The sequence below is a fragment of the Schistocerca piceifrons genome, chromosome 2 (genome assembly GCF_021461385.2).
Source record: "Schistocerca piceifrons isolate TAMUIC-IGC-003096 chromosome 2, iqSchPice1.1, whole genome shotgun sequence".
Lineage (NCBI taxonomy): Eukaryota > Metazoa > Arthropoda > Insecta > Orthoptera > Acrididae > Schistocerca > Schistocerca piceifrons.
This window is the reverse complement of record NC_060139.1, coordinates 943,738,274-943,764,469: the sequence shown is the minus strand read 5'-3', so window position 1 is coordinate 943,764,469 and position 26,196 is coordinate 943,738,274. Positions and strand designations below refer to the sequence as shown.

At 42.0% G+C, this 26,196-nt stretch overlaps 1 protein-coding gene across 1 annotated transcript in view; it reads left to right on the top strand.

The window, feature by feature from the left end:
- LOC124776010 (uncharacterized transporter slc-17.2-like) overlaps window positions 1-26,196 on the top strand; it is a 416,532-nt gene that overhangs the window by 352,103 nt on the left and 38,233 nt on the right. Inside the window, exon 8 of the mRNA XM_047250852.1 lies at window positions 9,922-10,007. Coding sequence (XP_047106808.1) covers window positions 9,922-10,007 — 86 coding nt within the window. The remainder of the gene's footprint in view (window positions 1-9,921; window positions 10,008-26,196) is intronic.

Sequence of the window (26,196 nt, the reverse complement as noted above, 5' to 3'; positions counted from 1 at the left end):
TACCTAATAAAGATAGTCCTGAAAATTTGTGATCATGAATTTTTAATAGCTTTGAAACTACTAGTAAGATTTATAAAGAAAAACGTTTAGTGCACACAATAGATAGTAGTAAGGAGGTCCACCATTAATACATCAATTATATATTGCATGTGCCCCACGTTTTTCATTATGACTATTACAACAGTTTTCATATATATTAAAAATTCACAATCACAGGTTTTCAGGACAGTCTATAAGGGGCTTGGAATCTGTATGGGGCTAGCAGAATTTTTTTTATACTTTTTGGTCCAATTAATAGGTGTGACACTAAAAATATATTTTTATTTAAATAATTACTTTCTGCTTTTTGGTCCTGTGTGTGTGAAATTTTTCAATGAATTCATACGTAGTGATGAAATTAGAACTGAAGCTTGTGTTAAATCTCAAGTTTATTTATGCCTGTCTTTACCTGAGTCAACTAATACAGGGCGTCACAGGAGGAATGGTCATTTTTGAGAATTTGAGAGGCAAGATCGTTCGAAGCATGGTCTCTAAGGTGCATACTTTAAGAACTATGGGCACTTGTTCATCCAGGCTAATGTGTGTACCGTATAAGTGCTCATAGCTTATAGCTCATATTTACTAGACAATTTTTTCTTCTTTTGGTCCATACTTCCTCCTCTCAAAATACGGAAAGCAAAGAGCTTGTAGCAGAAGAGATTTGTTTCACAGTATCGTCGATGAAGAAGTGCTTACAACTGTTGAGGTATGCATTTTAGGATCCAAATTTACTAGACCTTTTTGATTCGAGTAATTGTTCGTGTCATACTCTTGAATGTTGACCATTCCTCCTGGGACAACTTGTATTTTGTTTCCTTCTGCGTGTGTCTCGCGCAGTGACCGTGGAGGTAAAAGAGAGATTCCAGGTCAAACGGAGGCTTACCAGCAATGTTCTTCCCGCGAACCATTCTCGGGTGGAACAGGAAGAAAGGGAGAAATGGAAGTGACACACAAAAAGTACCGTCCGCCACACATCCAGAGAAGAAAGTGAGTTAATATTGGATTGTCATCCAGTTCTGAGTTCTGTCGAAAGTTTCCAGTCTCTAGCTCATGGGGAAGTTAGTTTAAAATCAATTGAAAAAACTTGTATCGGACGGACAAACGGACAAGAAAGTAGCCTAATGAAAACGTGTTAAAATACACAAGCTGAATCGTGAAATAATTGAGAATGAAACTTTGCCACAGTTGATGAAGAGTCGGAAATGCTCTCGTTCACTCACTCAGTCGCTAGCGACGCAGACTGTTGCTTCGGTTGATGTCCTGTTGCTGCTCAACTGCTGAAAGTACTGGAAATCAAGCCAAGTGCAGAAATTTTTGTATTCGATACGATATCTTCTGTAAAGTGCTGATTTGAGAAGAAGTATCAGTTGCGAAGTATCGTGGTGACAGTACCTGTGATTAAAGTGACTGTTTACAAAACTTGTGAATACAGACGGCCACCATTGTCGTGAGAACGTGGAATTAGCTTCCAGCACGTGAACCGTTTCGTCGTAAGCACTACTCAGGGGCCGGCCGGTGTGGCCGTGCGGTTCTAAGCGCGGCAGTTTGGAACCGCGTGACCGCTACGGTCGCAGGTTCGAATCCTGCCTCGGGCATGGATGTGTGTGATGTCCTTAGGTTAGTTAGGTTTAAGTAGTTCTAAGTTCTAGGGGACTGATGACTTCAGTAGTTAAGTCCCATAGTGCTCAGAGCCATTTGAACCACTACTCAGAGCCCTAAAAGTTCCCAACACACGCATGCAGTCTGGTCGCCATACATGTTTTTTTTCTTTTTTTTTTAACATGAAAGATATGTCCCAGAATTGCCTGTTTATGGTGATTTCAGTGTCTTGATGGTGTTTACGTACTGCTGATATAATGAAATCTTCCAAACTGGATGCATACAACAGGTTTTGGTGAGTCCCTTTTTTTCTTATGAGAGCTTTTAACATGGTCTCGATTAATGTTATTCACAGAGGATGAAAAACTAAATAGTTGCTCCACCGCATTGTATTACCTGCCAATTTCCAAATAATGGCGTGAAGCAAAACACCGGTTTTTAACGTCATTTAAGGTCACTTAAGCACAGCTGAAAGGTGTTCTTTGAAAATAAGATGTCGTTCAAGAGGATTATAATGTGAGAAGAAATCAGAGTCGAACTCAGTAAATTTTGTAAAATATAAAAAAAAACTTTGTGTTCCGCCTTACGGCAGGTCTTGTCATGGGGGAAGCCTCGTCAGAGAGGTCCACCGCATGAGCGTCTAGGGAAGTGGTTCCAGTGGTGGTTTCCCGTTGCCTTCCACTGGTGATGATGAAATGATAATGAGGACAACACAACACCCAGTCCCTGAGCGGAGAAAATCTCCGGGAATCGAACCCGGGCCCTTTGGCGTGATAGACCGCCGCGCTGACCAATCAGCTTTTGGGGCTGGCTCGTAAGATATACGCCATAACAAAAAATATAATATTGTAGCACCTGATGTATGCTCACATATAGAACCTGGCTTGATCGTCATTTGTTTATTACTATGTATGACACCTTTCGGGTCCAGCTATCATCAGAACAAAATAAAGAAAAAGAAGGCACAAAGAGCACTCCCCTGCGAACTAATGCACATACAGGTTAGCTCGAAACATCGTTAACTGTGCTAATATACACCAAAATAATAACAAGAATAGAGACGAAGTATCTCGTCAGCAACTGAACGGAATGTTCCCGCGATAAGTGCCAAACTGAGCATCATGGTGTGTACTAACTACGAATTGTTTCAAGGCAACGCTACAGTAAAATGTGGATTGGCGCACAAATTTAGCGTGAAACATAAAAGCTGTAGTCATAGGATAAAACGATGTGACAGTACATCCACTTATTCAGAGAGGCGTACGTTGGAAGACTTAAGACTGAATTTGAGGTAGGACAACATATTTCCCAGATAAATTATAGACGTGTAGCAACAAAACTGCTGCGAATGAAGTTTTAATTATACATCCAGACGCGTTTCACCTTTTAACAAGGGATCTTCGCTGACGAGGAAAACACGGCAAATGCCACAATCCGATTTCCCAGAAACTTTGCTCAGTGAAAGAGTGCTCAGAATAAGTGAACACGTGTTACGGCTTATTTGTAGACCGTTTCTGAGAAAACGACCGTCAAAGTTTTCGATATAGTTTAGTGCCTTTTAGCGAGTAAGCAGCTCAACCGAAGCGGTCGCAAAGTGTTTAGGGTCGCGGCTTCACAATTTTGTGCTGCAAGATTATAGTTTTTTTTAATTTTATGTTTTTCACTTATCTACCTACGTCCATAGAAGAGTACTACACGAATGTTTTCCAATGTATACTGAAGTAACGTTATTCTTATTCGTTTACAAATTGCATGCTAAATGAATTACAAGGAAAAAAGTCACTTAATGAATCGAAAAATTATTTGGAACTGTTTTCGGTGAAATTCTCGTGGCGTACTTTGATTCGTGATCAATTACAAGCCTCAATTTTCGGAAAGCTGATCCGTTATGGTGTGCCGTGAAATTATTGCCAACGCTTAAATCTTCACCAATAAATAAATGTCGTGTGGCTAGGGCCTCCCGTCGGGTAGACCGTTCGCCTGGTGCAAGTCTTTCGATTTGACGCCACTTCGGCGACCTGCGTGTCGATGGGGATGAAATGATGATGATTAGGACAACACAACACCCAGTCCCTGAGCAAATAAAAACTCCGACCCAGCCGGGAATCGAACCCGTGCCCTTAGGATTGACAGTCTGTCACGCTGACCACTTTTTTTTTTTTTTTTTTTTCTTCACCAATGTTAAGACGTCTCTTTGTCGCATGAGACTGATATGAAGACATGTCGCTGTGGTAAACCTACTTTCACGCGAAAGATAGAGATTGCAAACAATATGAGTATCGCGTGAAAGTAGGTTTACCACAGCGACATTTCTTCATATCAGTCTCACGCGACAAAGAGAATGTTAAGACGTCTCTTTGTCGCGTGAGACTAATATGAAGAAATGTCGCTGTGGTAAACCTACTTTCACGCGATACTCATATTGTTTGCAATCTCTATCTTTCGAATGTTTCTACTATCGGTATAATCCAAGGTAATGCACCAAATATTCCTGAAGAATAAACATAAGAATTAAGAACAGATATAAGAATGAAATATAAGAATATGATAATTTAGAGAGATTGTATAATAAATGTATGATATTTATTGAGAAGAAATAACAGACCCATTGCCATCTAGAAAAAAACACTGTGTGTAGGTACTAAGAATGACAGCCAATCTTAAGGATTTCCTATTCTACATAGTGAACATGATACAGAGCTGATGGCACACTTCAAAGTAATATAAAGCGAAAGTAACCTCTAATCACTCAACGTTTATGAATGAGATACCTGAACTGTTGAGTAGCTAGCCGATGTTTTTGTTATGACTTCACATTCGTTGGCATCGCCAACCCACAAGCAAAATGTCATCTTTCAACATAACCTCTCAGGCTGCGCTATAGATTAATCTGTCACCGCAAAATTCATTTCACAAAATTATATCGAAATGAAAGAAGAAAAAGTGTTCGACTTTCTCTCGATTCACTTTCGGAAGCCCTCTCTCTGCAGCGAAATAAAAGATTATAGCAAATAAACTATCTGTATTACTTCGTCCAGTTGTAGTCAGCTCCCAACGGGAAGACGAATTGGAAACATCAGGCGCAAGTAATGTAAAGTATTAAAGTTGGCTTCAATCCCACATACCTCGCTTACCTTGGTCTCATAATCTTTCAGTACAAAGGAGAGCTATTTCCACAATTAATCTGATGAGATTCAGTCACGGCCGTTTCTCCTCATTTCTATCGGCTACAACTAAGAAATTCAGGCATTTGTGACCGCAATAATTCTTATGTTGGAGATGTTAATCATTCAGTCTATGCTGTTTTCGAGTTCCAGCACCACAGAGGATAATTACACGGAGAATTGAGAAAGCTGACGGTACCATACCCGACAAGCATTTCTCTCTTTCATTACAGAATGGTAAGGCATGTGTTAGATGCTTAATAAGATTTATTTTACTTAGCAAGCTGGAAAGCTAATCACATTTAGAGAAGTAGTAATCACAGATTTGTTGGTTAGTTAAAAATTGATCAATTTTTAACAGTGGTGACTGTGCGAATAAGTTTGTAAACTTTTTTGTAAACAAAATTTTGTAAATTAAAAAGCGTTTCCTATTCTTTCTTTTTACAGATAGTAAAGAAATATTGTTTAGTTATTTACTGCCATATGTTCTTTTACATGTGTTCAAAATATAATTTCATCGTAATTATTAATAGCTAAATAGAGCTGTCGTCAAAAAATTAGGCACCTCAAGGTGACACCCGTTTCCAGCAGTCTCCCCGCGCTAAAGCGCATTCATTCGCCCACCTCATAGCTTTGTTGCCATACGTACACTGTTAACAGTGTATTAACTCAGCGCCAGCTGGTATTCCCGTGCGATATGGCAGTGAGCGAAATGAAGGGGCGATGGCCCTCGTACAGTGCTACTTTGGTCGGGTTGCGTAAAGGGCGAAAAGACATTCGAAGACAATCTAATCGAACGTACTGGCCAAAAGTGAAGGAGCCAGGGATAATATAAATTCTGCGCAAATTCATAAAATGACAACAAAACCATGTGGTGTTTCCGAGTCGACTGTATTCATTATTATCGGTATAGTAGCATCGGCAGAACCTCCAGATGTGAGCACTTGTGTTGATTCCCCAAGAAAGGGATATAAAAGGAAACAGAAATTACGGAATTTGCCGATTTTGACAAAAAGTAAGTGCGTAGAAATACGACAAATAAGAGTATCCGACAGCTAGAAACATACGGAGCGATCTCCGTGAAAAATTAGTTATTCAGGCTCACAGACCTCCGTTTATTGTCTTGTCCGCTCACGTTGTTTTTGATCCAGAAGGTATAATTATGACAAAAGTGTTTAATGGAATACAGGGACATTGCATCAGTAAGAACGAAGTTCTGCGTAGAATACACTCAACAGCGTTCTGAGGACAATAGTCTTGTGGTTTATGTCGATAAGACTTGGGTTTCGCAAAACTACAGCAAAAATATATTTTGCTTGACAGCCTGAAACTACCTACAGGTATTATAGCGTATATCGGCGACTAGGGTGATGGGTGCAGTGACGAAGGTTCAAAAGAGCTGCAAATACATTTTTGGGATCCAAGGAATATTCTCGGTGTTATAAAGGAGAGCCATCGAAATTAAAATCCAGGCGGCGGCATACAACTACTGGCGCGCTGTCACACACAGAGTTTCTCATAAATAAAATGAGTTCACACATGATCTGATGCCATGATGATGTCTCAGATGTTACCAAAATTAATTTTATAGTTTTCTTAACAACTTTATCGCTGGAAATTTTTAAAATGTTCCACAGAACGCAAATTCCTTTTTCGTTACACAGATGGAATAGTTTCACATCTATTACGGTATATTATTTTTTATCTCGAAATGTTTTCATGTTTTCACGATAAAATATGTATCACAAGTATCTATAAACTTTGAGAATGTTTATACCTTATTTTCATTCCAAATATGTCAGTGGTCCTTTTTTTGCACAGGTTCAAGTAAAAAGAAATTTTTTCTTCAAAATTTATTGTAGCCTTAGTTTTTATTTATTTATTTGTTTTCGTAGCAGATGGCAAGAATTTTCTATTGGAAAATACTCCATCATATTCTACACTAAAAATCTCTAATACTTTTTTCGGAGTTTTTAGTAACATTTTGAAACGTCTCTGTTAGATTCGTTTCATACCATTTAACCCCTATTTCGTGCTGTCACGCTCAGTCATTTGTAACTTAGTGTTGTACTTCGTGTTTGTACCCACACAGTGGTAAACACTTACATCAAAGTATACATTTCTGCAGTAAGCACATAATCCTACGTACATTACCTTCATTTTGTGCTCCCAACTTTCCTTTCTCTCTTATCTGTGTGGATGAGTGAATGAGTGTGCATTGTGCATTAGGAAGTTCGTTACTCCAGCATAGGTTTAAAATTAAGTTGTCAGACTTATCTGTTAGCTGGAATGTGTGTTTGAAGTTTTCTCGTGTGTATGTGTTTCATTTCTTCTACTTTTCATTTCGTTTCGGTTTTAAGATTGTGAAGCTGTGTTCATAGCACGTGGTGGTAATTTCACAAGTTTTATTCTTAATTCCCCGCAACATTTTATTGCTGTTTGTATCTATACGGTTTACATTTGTGTTCTTGAAGTTTTCACGAGTCTTAGTAATTTTGTTTTCTTCGTGAATATTCACGACATTTGGGGGTGTTTCACGCCAGTGTGCCTTAGTCAGATGTGCAGGGTGATGAAGATAAATTTCTTCACCGGAAAGTATTCCATAGTATTCCTATTCAAATTAATTCAACCATAGCGATAGGGGTGTACCTCTGAGCCTCTGACTTACTGTCGTGGGCAAAATTCTTTATATCTCTATTCCTGTGTGTGTGAATCGTTTATGTGTGAACTTTTCTCATGCACCCATGCACTCCTAAGATTTCCTTTTCATTTATCACCGTAATGTACCTAAGCACTCAATGTTATAAGCGAGTTAATTAATTAAGAAATAGGCAACGACAGATCATAGTTTATGCCTACTTTGTGAATTTTTGATATGATGTTTTATTTTAATAAACTGTGATGACTGTCTCTCAGACAAACTTCTCACATTTGGTAAGATCATTTTAACACATTCCACCCAGCGTTTCTGAAGCGCCTTATGTTTGTAGACTTTTGTCTGATTATTTTTTTTCTTTTGGTTGAGGCTTAAGCTTCTGCTTGCTCTGAATTATTTGATATACCGTTTGTGCTTAAATTGTTCCCATTGGTCCATTCCATGTATTCACATGGATCTTTTTATTAATAATAACACGTTAGTTATGCTTACCAATTCAGTGACTAATTCATTTCTTATATTAAATTTTCCCAATTTTAATTAAATTGTGTGGCGACTCATCAAAATTTTATGGCACACGAAACTTACAGTAGAATGCAGAGTTCCACATTGGCTAACTTTCCCCAGTCTCTGATTGCAAACCACTTTCCAGATAATCTCCCACTCATTAATAACAATTTCATTTGAAATCACCATAAACTGGCAATGCTGTCGCATAGTGAGATGAGCTCGAAGTGCCTATTTTCGTGATGTACGCCATAGTGTAATTACTGAAAACTAAATCGTGTAACTGTTGATGGCTAAGTGGTGTAATCATACTGAAAGACAAACAAATAAACTACTGGCCATTAAAATTACTACACCAAGAAGAAATGCAGATTATAAACGGGCATTCATTGGACAAACATATTGTACTAGAACTGACATGTGGTTACATTTTTACGTAATTTGGATGCATAGATCCTGAGAAATCAGTACCCAGAACAACCACCTCTGGCCGTAATAACGGCCTTGATACGCCTGGGCATTGAGTCAAACAGAGCTTGGATGGCGTGTACAGGTACAGCTGCCCATGCAGCTTCAACACGATCCCACAGTTCATCAAGAGTAGTGACTGGCGTATTTTGACGAGCCAGTTGCTCGGCCACCATTGATTTTTTCAACTGGTGAGGATATGGAGAATGTACTAGCAAGGGCAGCAGTCGAACATATTCTGTAAGCAGAAAGGCCTGTACAGGACCTGCAACATGCAGTCGTGCATTATCCTGCTGAAATGTAGGGTTTCACAGGGATCGAATGAAGGGTAGAGCCACGGGTGGTAACACATCTGAAATGTAACGTCCACTGTTGAAAGTGCCGTCAATGCGAACAAGAGCTGACCGAGACGTGTAACCAATGGCACCCCATACCATCACGCCGTGTGATACGGCAGTTTCGCGATGACGAATACACGCTTCCAATGTGCGTTCACCGCGATGTCGCCAAACACGGATGCGACCATCATGATGCTGTAAACAGAACCTGGATTCATCCGAGAAAATGACGTTTTGCCATTCGTGCACCCAGGTTCGTCGTTGAGTACACCATCGCAGGCGCTCCTGTCTGTGATGCAGCGTCAAGGGTAACCGCAGCCACGGTCTACGAGCTGATACTCCATGCTGCTGTAAACGTCGTCCAACTGTTCGTGCAGATGGTTGTTGTCTTGCAAACGTCCCCATCTTTTGACTCAGGGATCGAGACGTGGCTGCACGATCCGTTACAGCCATACGGATAAGATGCCTGTCATCTCGACTGCTAGTGATACGAGGCCGTTGGGATCCAGCACGGCGTTCCGTATTACCCTCCTGAAACCACCGATTCGATATGCTGCTAACATACATTGGATCTCGACCAACGCGAGCAGCAATGTCGCGATACGATAAACCGCAATCGCGATAGGCTACAGTCCGAGCTTTATCAAAGTCGGAAACGTGATGGTACGCATTTCTCCTCCTTACACGAGGCATCACAACAACGTTTCACCAGGCAACGCCGGTCAACTGCTGTTTGTGTATGAGAAATGGGCTGGAAATTTTCCTCATGTCAGCACATTGTAGGTGTCGCCACCGGTGCATCTTCTCCGTGCCGGGTAAATTTCTCGTCTGTAGCACGTCATCTTCGTGGTGTAGCAATTTCAATGGCCAGTAGCGTATATATGAAATAAAAGTTAGTTGATTTTGCGGAAGAGGTGCAACCACTGCGGCTTGGCAGAGTTGCCGACTGTCCGTCCGTCTGAACTAATACCTTAAGTTACGCCAAGTACCCTCTGGTACATCCAGAACCCGACAGTTCTCGGGATGTTCGGCGGAAGCAGTGAACCACCGAAAAATTTTCGAAGAGTCGCCTTCCCGAACTTTTACCGAGTATCCAGCGCTACGCGGACAGTGGGCAGGCCGTGACGTCAGCCGTGACGCTGTGTTGCAGGCGTGGTGCTGGCGGTCAGCCAGACGGTGGGCGCCGCGTCCTCACTGGCTGCCGCGTACGTCGTCAGCGAGGGGCTTCACGGGTCGGTAAGTCTTCGCTCCTGCGCGCTCGATCGCAACGCTGATGCAATAGTTGCGTACGAAGCTGAAGTTGTAAGCTGCAGCCGGTGTACGTCGCGGTGTCGTGCCAGTATGACGATAAACGTTTTGGATGCATGGTTCTCTATAGCTTGTATACGAGGGGGGACCCAAAAGAAACCGGATTGTGGTCATAAGAAATTTATTGATGAATCTTTTTACAAAATTACTTCAGTCACCTTCAAAATACTCTCCATTACACGCGATGCACTTGTCAAGTCTCTTTTCCCACTGTTGGAAGCATATTTGGAACTCTCCAAGTTTTATACAGTCCAGTGCCCTTTGCGAGGCTGTTTTTACCGTCTCCACATCGCCATAACGCTCCCCTTTTAGCGTTTTTTTTCATTCGTGGAAATAGGAAAAAGTAGCACGGGGTTAGGTCCTGCGAATACGGAGCGTGGGGAACGACAGACCGCCTCTGAGATGCCAGATAGTGGCTCAATCGTAAGGCCGTGTGTGCTGGAGCGTTGTCGTGATGCAGAAACCAGTCACCTGATCGCCAAAGTTCCTCCTCGCATCCTCTCGCAGACGCCTTAAAACATCCAAATAAAAGTGCTGGTTAATAGTCTGGCCAGGGGGTACGAATTTCCAATGCACAGTTCCACGAACATCAAAAAAGACAATGATCATCGTCTTCACATTTGACCTCACTTGCCTTGCTTTTATTGGTCTGGGAGAGTTGGGAGTCGTCCACTGGCTTGACGCTTCCTTGGTTTCTGGGTCATACCCGTAACACCAACTCTCATCCCCTGTAATGACTTTGTTCAAGAAGTGTGGATCACGTGCAATCTCCGTTTTCAAGTCCTGACACACATTCATGCGGATGGTTTTTTGCTCCCGTGTGAGAAGGCGCGGAACAAATTTAGCAGCAACACGTCTCATGTGCAAATCCTCACTCAAAATCCGCTGGCACGAGCTCCAACTGATTCCTATCTCTGCTGAAATTTGGTCGATCATTTGGCGACGATCCTCGTTGATCTTATGGGGGACCTTTTCAATGTTCTCCTCATTTCGCGATGTTGAAAGGCGTCCAGAACGAGCTTGGTCTTCAACACACATCTCACCACGTTTAAAGCGCCCAAACCACACGAAAACCTGTGTGCGGCTCATAGCGTCCCCCTGGAAGGCTTCCTGAAGTATTTGGTGTGTTTCCGTTGCAATTTTTTTTAAAGCAGGAAACAAATTTTCACACACACTCTTTGTTCTTTTAAAGTTGCCATAACGACTTCCTAGAGGTAACCCGCCAACAGTCAGATAAACACAATACCACACTTGCACGCTCAGCTCTACACTGACGCCGTCTGCACAGCTGTTTCATGTAGGTATCTACTAACACCATCTAGCGTGAGAACCCTGCACTACGTCTACGAGTGGCAGCGCCCTCGGAGTCCTGTTTCTTTTGGGTCCCCCTCGTAAATTTCAAGAAAGACATCTTACACTGAGTTGACAAAAGTCATGGGATATCGCTAAGCACATAAACAGATGGCGGTAGAATCGCGGAGGAGCAGTTTGTACTCAGGTGATTCATATGAAAAGGTTTCCGATGTGATTATGGCCACACGAAGGGAATTAACAGACTTTGAAAGCACAATGTTAGTGGGAGCTAGACGCATGGGACATTCCATTTTCGAAATCGTTGAGGAATTCAGTATTCCGAGATCTGCAGTGTCAAGACTGGGCCGAGAAGATCAAATTTCAGGCATTACCTTTCACTAAGGACAACGCAGTGGCCGACGGCCTTCGCGTAACGACCGAGAACAAGAGCGTTTGTGTAGAGCTGTCAGTGCTAACAGACAAGTGACACTGCGTGAAATAACTTTGGAAATGAATGTGGGACGTACGACGAGCGTATCCGTTAGGACAGTGCGGCGAAATTTGGCGTTAATGAACTATGGCAGCAGACGACCGATACGAGTGCCTTTGCTAGCACCACAACATCCAGAATGAATTTTCACTCTGCAGTGGAGTGTGCGCTGATATGAAACTTCCTGGCAGATTAAAACTGTGTGCCAGATGGAGACTCGAACTCGGGACCTTTCCCCTTCGAATGCAAGTGCTTACCATCTGAGCTACCTAAGCACGACTCACAACCCGTTGCTGGCCGCTGTGGCCGAGGGGTTCTAGGCGCTTCAGTCCGGAACCGCGCTGCTGCTACGGTGGTAGGTTCGAATCCTGCCTCAGGCATGGATGTGTGTGTTGTGTCCTTAGGTTAGTTAGGTTTAAGTAGTTCTTAGTCTAGCGGACTGGTGACCTCAGATGTTAAGTCCGATAGTGCTTAGAGCCATTTGAACCACAACCCGCCCTCACAGCTTTAATTCCGCCAGTACGTCATCTCCTACCTTCCAAACTTTGCAGAAGCTCTCCTGCAGACCTTGCAGAACTAGCACTCCTTCAGCTGCATATTGAAATTTAATTCTGGAAGCATCCCCCAGGCTGTGGGTAAGCCATGTCTCCGCAATATCGTTTCCTTCGGGAGTGCTAGTTCTGCAAGGTCTGCAGGAGAGCTTCTGTAAGGTTTGGAAGGTAGGAGACGAGGTACTGGCGGAGTTAAAGCTGTGAGGTTGGGTTGTGGGTCGTGCTTGGGTAGCTCAGATGGCAGAGCTCTTGCCCGCGAAAGGCAAAGGTCCCGATTTCAAGTCACGGTCCGCCATACAGTTTTCATCTGCCAGGAAGTTTCAGCTCTACATCGCCTGCAGCGCCTCCCCTACACTCGTGACTATATCGGTGGGACCCTAGTCAATTGAAAACGGTGGCCTGGTGAGATGTGCCGATTTCGGTTGGTAAGACCTGATGGTAGGGTTCGAGTGTGGTGCAGGCTCCACGAAGCCATGGGTCCAAGTTGTCAACAAGGCACTGTGCAAGTTGATGGTCACTCCATAACGTTGTGGGCTGTGTTAACATGGAATGGACAGGGTCCTCTGGATGTTCGGTTGTTTGGGGACCATTTGCAGCCATTCACAGACATCATGTTCCCAAACAACGATGGAACTTTTATGGATGACAATGCGCCATTTCACTGGGATACAGTTGTTCGCGACGGATTTGAAGAACGTTCTGGACAATTTGAGCGAATGATTCGGCCACCCAGGTCGCTCCACATGAATTACATCGAATATTTATGAGGCATAATCGAAAGGTCAGTTCGTGCACGTAACCCAGCACCGGTAACGCCTGCGCTATTATTTACTGCTGTAGAGGCAGCTTGGCTCAATATTTCTGCAGGGAACCTACAACGACCTTTTGAACCCATGCCACGTCGAGCTGCTGCACTACGTCAGGCAAAAGGAGGTCCGCCACGGGATGCTAGGAGGTATACCCTGACTTCTGTCACCTAAGTGTCACTTAAAATGGCACCTACCAGCTGCGCTTGAATAATTTCTTCCGGTTGGTATTAGACCTTAGCCCATCATCTGGAGACGTACAAAACTTCTAGTGAACCTGGTTTACAGTATTTGCAGATTTATAGAAAGCTTTTGGTAATGTTAATTGGAATATATTCCTTGAAATTCTGAAGGTAGCAGGGATAAAACAGCAAGAGAAAAATTGTCTACAACTCGTATAACTGCAGTTAGGAGGGTTGAAGGTACGAAAGGAAAGCAGTGGTTCAGAAGGGAGTAAAGTATGGTTGTAGCATCTCCCAGATGTTAGTCAATCTGTACATTGAGCAAACAGTAAAGGAAAAATCAAGCAGAGATTTGGAGTGGGAATTAAAATTCTGAGAAAAGAAAAAAATATTTTGCGGTTTTCCGATGCTATTCTTATTGTGCCACAGAGGGCCAGGACTGGTGAGAGCGGTTGAACGAAATGGGCACTGACTTGAAAAAAGTTTATAAGATGAATATCAAGAAAAGTAAAATAAGGACAATGGAATATCGTGAAATTAAATTAGTTGTTGCTGACAGAATTCGAATGGGAACTGAGACCCTAAAAGTAGTCGACGGGGTTTGTTATTTGGGCAGCAAAATTACTGACGATGGCCGAAGTAAGAGAGAGTATAAAATGCGGACTGGCAATAGCAAGGAAAACGTTTCTGAGAAAGAAAATTTCTTAACATCAAATACAAATTCAGTTGTTGGAAACTCTTTCCTGAAGGCAACCGTAAGAAGCGTAGCATTTATGGAAGGGAAACGTAAACGATAAACAGTTGAGACAAGAAGAAAATAGAAGCTTTTGATATGTGGTGCAACAGAAGAATGTTGAAAATTATATGGGTAAGTCGATTATTAACGAGGATGTACTGAATCGTTTTGTGGAGAAAAGAACTTATGGCACAACTTGACGATGGTGGCCATTGGGTAATAGGTCACTTCCTGCGGCATCAAAGAATCATCAATTTGGTATGGGAGATAAGCGTGCGTGGCAAAAATTGTAGAGTGGTACCAAGGATTGAATACAGTAAGCAGGTTCAATGGACATAGGTTGCATTAGTTACACAAAAATGAAGTGGCTTTCAGAAGACACATTAGAACGCATCGAACCAGTCTTCGGATTAAAGACCACAAATACAATGACATTGCTTACTTCTTTACATCGCCATGATGCGGTGCGATACCTAAACATCAAGAAGATGCTGAAAACAAAATATTGTAACTTACACTCCAATGTTTTCAGTCTCTTTGTGGCGTGTCCAGTCCCGCAGGACCAGGCCGATGTAATGAATTAAACCAAACTGAACGTGATGTGTTTTATAAGTCTTATCACTGTCTTCATCATGTTTAGATTAATGTTATTGACAAAGGGTTCTCTAATCGTTATTCTGTACTCCGTTCTCTGTCGGAGTTCTGATGGGCTAAATTTATCTGGTGGTAAAATTATTTAAACTCAGAAAAAAATATCACTTATTTCCAAATCAGATATGTATTAGATGAAATCTTCTCGGGTTATCAACCGAATGGTGGCGTGATGTTGTCGCAACGTTTGGTAGACTTTCATACTCGTCATCTGTGCCTGAAGATGACGAACAGGAGACTCGTCGAAACGTTGCGACAACAAGTAGCCACCATTTGGATGATAACCCGAGAAGGTTTCATCAGTGTAATTTGCCGAGGAAGCCTGCATCGCCATGCAGACATTTGTATCTATGCGCGATCTTCACTCACATCAATGCGTTCTATCCAAATGGGAGTTCCATCTTTTTATTTTCTCAGTTAAAAAGATTGTTCCAGTTCTGCGTAATACGAGTGCCACTAATAAATTTTTTACAAAAACAACGAAAGAAATATATTTTTTGTACAAATCGCTTTACCGTTTATCAAAACATCCGCCTTCAAAATGTATACCAGTCATCGAGACAGTTTTCCCACATAGCTGTTGGCAGCTCAAAAACGTGGTCTTGAAACGCTTCAGTTGCTCGTTGAGGTAAAGAAAATCGTTTGTTTGAAATATGGGAACAAAAATAAGTTGTTGGGGGACATAGCGGGTGAATACGGGAAATGATACATATTTTTCGATATTTCTGTCCCTCAAATGGCCAAAAGTTTGACGTGATCTTTCAGTGCTGGTATTTGTTCTACGATCCCGCAGTGGTTCAATTTTGGGTCCATTCCTGTTCGTTGTAAAACTGAAGTCAGCCCAAACAAATAATGCTCATCAATTCTTTGACGCGACGTCCATTGCCTATTGACAGCGGCTCTGGCTCCAAGCGCTATGGGACTTAAGAAAACATCTGAGGTCATCAGTCCCTTAGACTTAGAACAACTTAAACCTAACTAACCTAAGAACACCACACACAACCATGCCCGAGGCAGGATTCGAACCTGCGACCGTAGCAGCAGTGCGGTTCCGGAGTGAAGCGCCTAGAACCGCTCGGCCACAGCGGCCGGCAACTGACAGTGGCGGCTTGTTTCCTGCTACGAGCAGAATGGTTTTTAAGGCGATATTTCACGTACACATTCGAATGAGCGGTCTCAAGTTAGTCTAGGGCGATATTTGGTTTATGGATATGTATTCACAGGAAGAAAAAACAGAACTCCAGCAGCAGTTACACAGCACCGCTGCTGCGTGGCACTAGCAGTCTGCGTGGGCCTGGGCAGATGTATATCCATAAACCAAACATCATACTAAATTAATTTGGGACCTCTCAATCGTATGAGCACGCAAAATTCGTCCAAATATCCTTTTGCTCGTGAAGTGAAACAAACCGACACTTTCCGTCGGAACTGCGCATCGCATGAAAGACGCGATGAGCACTATTTGTCTGGGCTGACTCCAGTTACACACTGAACAAACGAAACTGCAAATATCCGTCGAAATATCAGAGAAAATAGACTTGAAGGCCCATGGGAAAGGCAAACTACATGTGTGTATAGATGCCCATAATTATGGTGCCAGTTTCAAAACTCTGTAGAAACAGAACCACTGCTCACAATGACCTCAACTTTGAGCAAAATATTACTGACGCAGGGGGAACATCACGGAAAAAGAATTAACGAAAATTTTACCGATATATGGCACTGTAATCGTCAGAATATGCACAGCACACGGCTGTTCCTCAGCTTGCGTCCGAAACGCCCAACATGAGTGTCTCCACGAAGGAGCGCCTCTGCTGCTAAAGCTCTTCTTCGAGAATGGTGACTGTGCACCAGTATCCCTGCAGAAGTTCCAAACACTCAAGGGTATTAAAAAGGCTAAGGGTCTGTAGAAAATGATTACAAAATTCGGAAAGACAGGTTCTTTTGAAGTGCAATGTAGCAGAGAGAGGAAAGCAGTTGAGCCAACGTCTGTCTAAGATGTGTCCGCAGCATTAAACGAGGGTCGAGCGGTGGTGTGTAAACATGGAGTGCACGGAAAATGCACCGAACGTTGGACATGCGTGCGAGCACGGTGCATAAACCCCTATGAAACATCTTGCACTGCTATCCGTACAAAATCTCCCATGTCGAGGAGGTGCTTCCTGCTGACCCCTCCAGCGGGCAAACGTTTGCTGTACAATTTCTTGCTCGCATGGAATTGGACACTGAATGGCCATGGAACGTCCTGTGGACAGACGAAGTCATTTCCATCTCCTAGGATATTTCAATGCGCAGATCTGCAGAATATGGGCAACGGAATATAGGCACGCACATCAAACGATACCACTTCACTCAGCAAAGGTGACTGTGTAGTATGTGTTGATGGTATCGTTTATCGTCGGGCCCGTATTTTTTCGAGGAAATGAGATCTACTTTACCTCTAATGTCGCTGGTGAACACTTGGACAGTCTTTTTCGCACAAACGTCATTCCAGTCCTTCAACTGCGTGGATGGATGGGTAGGATCATTTTTACGCAAGACGGCGCTCCCTCGCACATTTCACAGCCAGTGAAGCGGCAGCTGCAGAGGCATTTCGGAAATGCTGGAATTATCGGCCGTCCAGATCACCTGATCTTATTCCGTGTGACTTCTGGCCGTGGGATTACCTAGAAGATGTTGTGTTCACTGCTCCAATGACGAACATGGCTGAATTGAATGCACGCTCTGCGCAACGCTTTCTGAATGTGACTGCCGAGACACTCCGACTTGATATGGAACATGCTGTTTCTCGATTTCGACTTGTGGCAGAAAACGGTGAACAGCATGTTGAACATGCCTTGCGCCAGTCTCACGACAGTTAGAAACCGATCTCATTTTGCTTTGTATGCTGTTTTTGGCCCCATGACAATCCAAAACCACTGTCATTTTGCTTTTTATACCGTTTTTGGCTTTCAGGAGGACAGTCACAAACCGATTCTTCCCATGCGATATGGTACGAGGTTGCCTTCATAGATGGGCTTACCTAACAATTGTTGACTGCCGAATTGTAGTCATGCGCATTGACCAATACCGATGGTTAAATGTGCAACTCAAATCGTAGCCGTCGTATTGCACCTGTCAGTTGTAGCCGACCCCCTTTACGTCAATACGCTTACAGCACCATCAACTGGTAGAATTTTCATTAAACTTTTTTTTCCATGACGTTTCCTCTCCATATCAACAACATGCTGTTCAAGTTTGACGTCATTCTGAGCAGTGTTTGTCTCTGCTCAGTGTTTTGAAAATGTAATTTTTAATTACGGACACACTACAATTTTCCAGATTTCCCAGGTAACTTTCGGAGAACACAGAGTGCCGTAAACAGCAAGAAATTCCGCAAATTACAAGATACTTTTTCAGTTTCCGGGCCACACGAATGGGCTTGCATACATACAGCCCGGCAGAACATTCCGGCCTGGTAAACGCTGATCTTACCTAACGCCGACAAAAAGTCCGTCAGAATTCAAGAGGCCACAGGTAGGACCACAGGAAGGTGAGTATGATGAGGCGGAAAGGGATAGAAAAAATTACAGAAAGAGTGAATTCTGGAACGTAGGCGGAAAGAAGTGAAGGAACAACATTCCTCTAATTTACACGCTCGCATTGTCGTATTCTGCAGATCTGTGTTCATAGTCCTAGTGCTAAGTGAAATATTGACAATGGTGAATGCACGTTTTGATTCATTTTGTGTAGCTTCAGATGTTATCATAATTCTCAGAGTTCTTTGCTGTTACAGCTCTTGTAGTTTTTAAATTTTTGGACGAATGCTTTTCAGTTTGTGTAGTTCTGTGAAATGTAATTTATTGGAAGTTATGGTAAAGCAATGTACTCACTTATATCGTATTAAACTATTTTACTGTAATAATACTTATTATTATTATTACTATAATCGTAGGCAACTGTGAATGTTAAAAGCTACGGTGACAGCAAGATAGATTCTGGAGAGATGGGGGAGAGACTGTGACGAACTGGGATTGCCCCTCGGCAGAACTGAACCGAACCCTGGGTCTGCGCTTGCACGGTGCGGAAAACAGATGTGATGGTTTCTTCCTAACAGTAACTTAAGTATTACAAAACAGTTTTATTTTCGCACAGCCATGCATTGTGGCGGATGCGATGCCATTACAGTCCCTATGGAGATGTGGTCGTTTAAGCACCATGCACACGTCATAATAACATTTTTTTCCTTTTTTTACGGTTCCGACGAGGGCTGGTAGAAATCCTTGGGTAACAGAAGAAATATTGAATTTAACTGATGAAAGGAGAAAATATAAAAATGCAGTAAATGAAGCAGGCAAAAAGGAATACAAATGTCTCAAAAATGAGATCGACAGGAAGTGCAAAATGGCTAAGCAGGGATGGCTAGAGGACAAATGTAAGGATGTAGAGGCTTATCTCACTAGGGGTAAGATAGATACTGCCTACAGCAACATTAAAGAGACCTTTGGAGATAAGAGAACGACTTGTATGAATATCAAGAGCTCAGATGGAAACCCAGTTCTAAGCAAAGAAGGGAAAGCAGAAAGGTGGAAGGAGTATATAGAGGATCTATACAAGGGCGATGTGCTTGAGGACAATATTATGGAAATGGAAGAGGATGTAGATAAAGATGAAATGGGAGATACGATACTGCGTGAAGAGTTTGACAGAGCACTGAAAGACCTGAGTCGAAACAAGGCCCCCGGAGTAGACAACATTCCATTGGAACTACTGACGGCCTTGGGAGAGCCAGTCCTGACAAAACTGTACCATCTGGTGAGCAAGATGTATGAAACAGGCGAAATACCCTCAGACTTCAAGAAGAATATAATAATTCCAATCCCAAAGAAACCAAGTGTTGACAGATGTGAAAATTACCGAACTATCAGTTTAATAAGTCACAGCTGCAAAATACTAACACGAATTCTTTACAGACGAGTGGAAAAACTAGTAGAAGCCAACCTCGGGGAAGATCAGTTTGGATTCCGTAGAAACACTGGAACACGTGAGGCAATACTGACCTTACGACTTATCTTCGAAGAAAGATTAAGGAAAGGCAAACCTACGTTTCTAGCATTTGTAGACTTAGAGAAAGCTTTTGACAATGTTGACTGGAATACTCTCTTTCAAATTCTAAAGGTGGCAGGGGTAAAATACAGGGAGCGAAAGGCTATTTACAATTTGTACAGAAACCAGATGGCAGTTATAAGAGTCGAGGGACATGAAAGGGAAGCAGTGGTTGGGAAGGGAGTAAGACAGGGTTGTAGCCTCTCCCCGATATTGTTAAATCTGTATATTGAGCAAGCAGTAAAGGAAACAAAAGAAAAATTCGGAGTAGGTATTAAAATCCATGGAGAAGAAATAAAAACTTTGAGGTTCGCCGCTGACATTGTAATTCTGTCAGTGACAGCAAAGGACTTGGAAGAGCAGTTGAATGGAATGGACAGTGTCTTGAAAGGAGGATATAAGATGAACATCGACAAAAGCAAAGCAAGGATAATGGAATGTAGTCGAATTAAGTCGGGTGATTCTGAGGGAATTAGATTAGGAAATGAGACACTTAAAGTAGTAAAGGAGTTTTGCTATTTGGGGAGCACAATAACTGATAATGGTCGAAGTAGAGAGGATATAAAATGTAGACTGGCAATGGCAAGGAAAGCGTTTCTGAAGAAGAAAAATTTGTTAACATCGAGTATAGATTTAAGTGTCAGGAAGTCATTTCTGAAAGTATTTGTATGGAGTGTAGCCATGTATGGAAGTGAAACATGGACGATAAATAGTTTGGACAAGAAGAGAATAGAAGCATTCGAAATGTGGTGCTACAGAAGAATGCTGAAGATTATATGGGTAGATCACATAACTAATGAGGAAGTATTGGATAGGATTGGGGAGAAGAGAAGTTTGTGGCACAACTTCACCAGAAGACGGGATCGGTTGGTAGGACATGTTCTGAGGCATCAAGGGATCACCAATTTAGTATTGGAGGGCAGCGTGGAGGGTAAAAATCGTAGAGGGAGACCAAGAGATGAATACACTAAGCAGATTCAGAAGGATGTAGATTGCAGTAGGTACTGGGAGATGAAGAAGCTTGCACAGGATAGAGTAGCATGGAGAGCTGCATCAAACCAGTCTCAGGACTGAAGACCACAACAACAACAACAACAACAACAACAACAACGGTTCCGTACCTCAGATCGTAAAAACTGACCCCTTATGGGATACGTTTGTTGTCCATCTGTCTGTCAGTGTGTCCGGCTGTTAAGGCTCTTTTTTCTCAGGAGCTGATAGAGGTATGAAGTTGAAATTTATGTCAATAACTAAGGTCTACGGTCCCTTTTGTAGACTTCTAAGGGTTAAAGAGGGGACTTCGTAAATGTAATTTTGATACGGAACGGATCTCCTGAGATGCAGTATTTGATATAAAATGAGGCTGAGGATCACTTTCAAATATCCTGCTTCACAGTACGCACACGAAGTGAAAAGAGGTCGCCGTCGTGAGTTCCTGCTTTAATTAGGACACCACCCACCATTCTCGTCCGAATACTGGCGCGTTCGCAACTAGGAAGGCTGACCATGGTTGCCCCACAGGAGCGCTGCCCTTGAGCTACTGCATGACACTGAGTACGAACCTCCTGAACCTATCGATTCCATGACAGTCGTTGGTTCCCGTCCAACGCTATCAACAATCTAGATCGTAATATTAATCCGTGAACACGAAAATTGAAGTGCTGATTTTTAATATTAATTTACAAAGGGTTTAATGAAATTTACATAATTCGAAAGGTAGTTTGCTATAGACATTCACAAAGAAAAAAAACCATGTGTGTACTTAGGCCTTAAGAGTGGTACAAGAAAGTAGATAATTTCATATTCGTCAGTCTGATACCTTCTCTGTCATGCATTAAAATCTCCAATACGTGAACATCGAAAATTGTAGTTATATCACCTTCTGTCCTACGTACCGATCAGGTGCTACGGTAGTAATGACACACGAAAGTAACAACGTTTCGTGAAATCGCACTCAAGAGACGTTCATGTTTACATGGTTCATTCGCAGTAACATACGAATACTAGACAGCTAGAATGCGACAACTGCTAGGTCGATGATGTTGTCGGCAGTGGAAATCTAAATATCGTAGTAACGAAGTCTGTAAATGACGTTGTGTATTTGCGTTGTTATTTCATTTAATTTTCTGTAAGAATAACATTGTGGCCATTTGCCACTTACCTGAAAACATGAAACAAGTGCCTAATTTTTAATTTCTTTCTTTTGAATAATTACGATTTCCGCCTTCCCTCATTACACGAAAACTGTACTCGTTTTTTACTCTGACTAGAAGGAGAACGATAACGGGTCAGAGTGAAAGATACAGAGCTAGACAGACAAAATTTTTGCGTTTGGAAAGTAATACGAATGTGGGCTTTCATAATGATATTCCATTTAAATGTGTGCTGAAGGTAAGTCTACATAATTTTGACAGTTACAATTCCGGTTTCATGAGCTTAAAGTGCAGATTTTGTAATGCAAGATATTTCCTGTCAGACGTTACTGTGCGTGGTACAACGGCATGTGCATTATGTTGTCATTAGTGAAAAGTTAATTTGCCAGCGTCACCAAAAAATTTATTTTTCAATCCACTTTATCAAGGACGCAGTTCAAATGATCCAAGAATTCAAGGAAAATCAAAATATTATTACAATAGCATAGAAGTGGCAAATGAAAGTAATAGCATTGCGTGAAACAGCATTTAATGGGCGTTCATGTTTTTATGTTGGAGATGGTTCAGTGCAGTAACTTACGCATACCACACAGCTAGAATGCAGCAACTGATTAGATCTTTGATGTTGTCAGCAGTGGAAAGCAAAACATCACAGTAACGAAGCTGTCGAGGCCAACACAGACTGTACGTTACGGTCTTTATTGTCATCGTTTCTTCGCTTACTTTTGTCTACCAGTAAACGGAACTAACTTTCTATTCATTTGCCGCCGTTATCGTGAAAATTGATGTAAGATCCTAACTTTCAGTGTTTTTCATTATGAATAGCTACAATTTCCCCTATTATACTTCAAGCTATCTCTCGAAGAAGAACATTAACGGGTCGGACTGAAAGACTAAGAGCTAGAGGGATAAAAGTTTTGCACTGACAAAGTGATAGGAACAATATGGACATTGATAATGATTACTCTACTGTTGTTTTGAAAGGTAGTGTTCAGCTATGAACTAAGAATCTGCACGCGAATAAATTCCAATTAATTATATAAATAATGGACTTTCGGTACTTTATAAACACAATTAGTCGAATTTAGACTAGAGGTGATACTAGATTAAATGATTACTCTACAGTTCACAATTAAGTTTCATGCTGAGGAGTCATCAAAACACTTTTAAGCTACTTCCCTGCTGCTCCACTCTCGAACAGCGCCCTAGAGTAACGAACACTTAAATCTTTTCGTGCGAGGTCTGATTTGAGAAGGCTGATGATTGAAATTTCATTAGAAGATCCTGCCGGGATGAATAACGCCGTTGTTTCAATGATTACCACGCAAATCTGCACATCATATCCATGGCGCTCTCTCCTCTATATCACGATAATGCGAAACAGGCTGGTCTCCTCTGAAATTTTTCGATGTCCTTCATCAATCCTGTATGATGCGGATCCCAGACCGCACATTTATTTGAAATAACAGCCTATATGTTGTATGATTTATCGTGTAACCGAAATTTCGCGGATTCCTTTTAGTACTCGTATGGATGACTTTACACTTTTCATTATTTAGAGTCAATTGCCACTTTTCTCACCATACAGATAGCTTGTCTAAATCATTTTGCGATTGGTTTTGACCATATGATGACTTTGCAAGACGCTAAATGACAGCATCATCTGCAAACAATCTAAGACGGCTGGTCAGATAGTATCTTAAATCGTTTACGTAGGTCGGAAAGAGCAGAGGACGTATAACAGTTCGTTGTGGAACGCCAGGTATTACTTCTCTTTTACTCGACGGCTTTCCTTCAATTACAACGAACTGTGACTTTACTGAAAGGAACTGACTAATCTAGTCATACAATTGAAACGACACTCCATTGGCATGCAATTTAATTTGAAGTCGCTTGTAGGGAACTGTGTCAAAAGCCTTCTGGAAATGTAAAAAAAAGGGATAAATTTGAGATCCCCTGTCGATAGCACTCATTACTTCGTGAGATCAAAAAACTAGCTGTTTTTCACAAGAAAGATGTTTTCTGAATCCATGTTAGTTGTTTGTCAATAAATCGTTTCCTTCGAGGTAATTCATATTGTTCGAATACAATATATGTTCTCAAATCATGCTGAAAATCGACGTTAGTGAAATAGGTCTGTAACTCACCGCCTATCTCCTTTCTTGGGTAACCGTGTGACTTGTGCAACTTTACAGTCTTTAGGTACAGATCGTATGGAGCTATTGTATCAGCATACTCTGAAAGTAATCTGACTGGCATAGGATCTGGTCCGAAGGCTTTACCTTTATTGCTTTAAACATTTTCGCTACACCAAGGATAGGTATCTCTAAGTGAGTCATGTTGGTAGTTGTCCTTGATTTGAATTCTGGAATAGTTCGTCATCTTTGTGAAGGCATTTCGGAGAACCGTATTTAGTACCTCTGCTTTAGTGTCACTGTCATCGGTAGCATCACCGTTGTTATCGCGTAGCGAAGTTGTTGCTGCTGTAAGATCTGCAAGTGATATCGTATAATATTTCAAGCAAATGTGTAGCTGGCTGTATAAAAATTTCCGCTATCAGTCCCAATAAAAGGTAATTTATGAGTCACACGACCGGTGTCGGGCTTGCACCCGTCCTCAGGTGTTTATAAACATGTACATGAATGTATAAACACCTGAAGATGGTCGCAAGCCCGAAACCGGCCGTGTGACAAATAACCTGTCATTGTGACTGGTAGCGTAAATTTTTCTGCACCCTGTAAAGGAAAATCACGGAGTTCAACATTATCCACTATGGATAAAATTAATTAAATGTGTCGCTTTCGGCCAAACAATACCTGATGTACGGCGTTTCTGAATCTGCTGATCATAATCGTTTATCGACGGACCACGAACCTTCCGCTGTCGTATTCCAACACATGTTAACAGACATTTCTCCTTCTTTAACAAGAGAGAACACGACTATCTGACAAACAACCAATATTCAACCGTTATTTACTAGTGAGAAACACGCCACGTGGTCTCCCCTTGTATACAAGACGTAGATGAGTCTTTTTCCTAACTACTCTGGGTAGTTGCACTGTAATTCTAATCATCTGCATATCCTAGCATTCAAGACATTTCATGACACTTTGACGTTTGTTGCGTGCCACTTTCATGGTGCTGCATCTATATCGCTTTTCTCCTGCGTGAACACTGCGAAACGGGAAGTAATGGAAAACAGTTTTGTAACTGGCGCCCAGTTTTCCTCCAGTTATTTACGAGGCGGTCCCGTAATACTGCTAACCGCGCGTCACTGACAGGTCGGGTGTTCGATCTGCCGGGGAAACTATCGCTAGGTTTTCCCCTCCACACCAATTCCCGTAAAGCTGTTCCGCTCGTTCCATAGTGACGTCAGAACTGCGCTTGTGTTGGGGGAGCGGAATCACGCTCTGTACAGGCTCTGTTACAGTGTGCTGGGGGATTTCATTGGAAAACCCAATGGATGTCCCTTGCTGTGCGCAAATGCTTATCCGCATCTGACGCGAAATGTACATTGCTGTGCAGGAACTGGTAACAGGATCTGTGTATATCACGCGACTCTGCAATCTCATTTTCAACTAATCTAACGCACAGTCACACTAAAACAAATAAAAAAATTTAACGACGGGTTTCTGGTGTTAGGCATCTATATTAATGTTCGACAACAAATTCTAACTGTTCCATCCATCCATCATAATCGATGTTTTTTGAAAGCGTGAAAGTGTGTCAGTAATGCTTCAATTGACAAGTGCATTGCACCAGTTACGTATTTCATGCTTACCAAGACTGGTTGCAGGAGTTTATTCACATTTTAAAGTGCGGTTACAGTTAACCCTTTACTGCTCCAGACATATATATATTTTCAGTGCTCTCGGGGTATGTATACAACTTGCTATGAAAAATATTTGCGGCGGCTCCCTGAGACAGTCGTATAGATACGTATAACGCGTATTAGGCGACCAGCGTATCGGAGATGATTATTGCACAAGTATGCGGTCTGATTGTTGGAATACGATACTGGGAGTTACCCAAACGACTTACTGAAGAATTCTGTTTAGAGGTCATTGGTACCGTAACATTACCTAGTTCATTTGCTGTGTTTTTCGTATAAAGAGATCATTGGTGCCGTAAATTACCTAGTTTATCTGCCGCGCTTTCCTGTTATCGAAT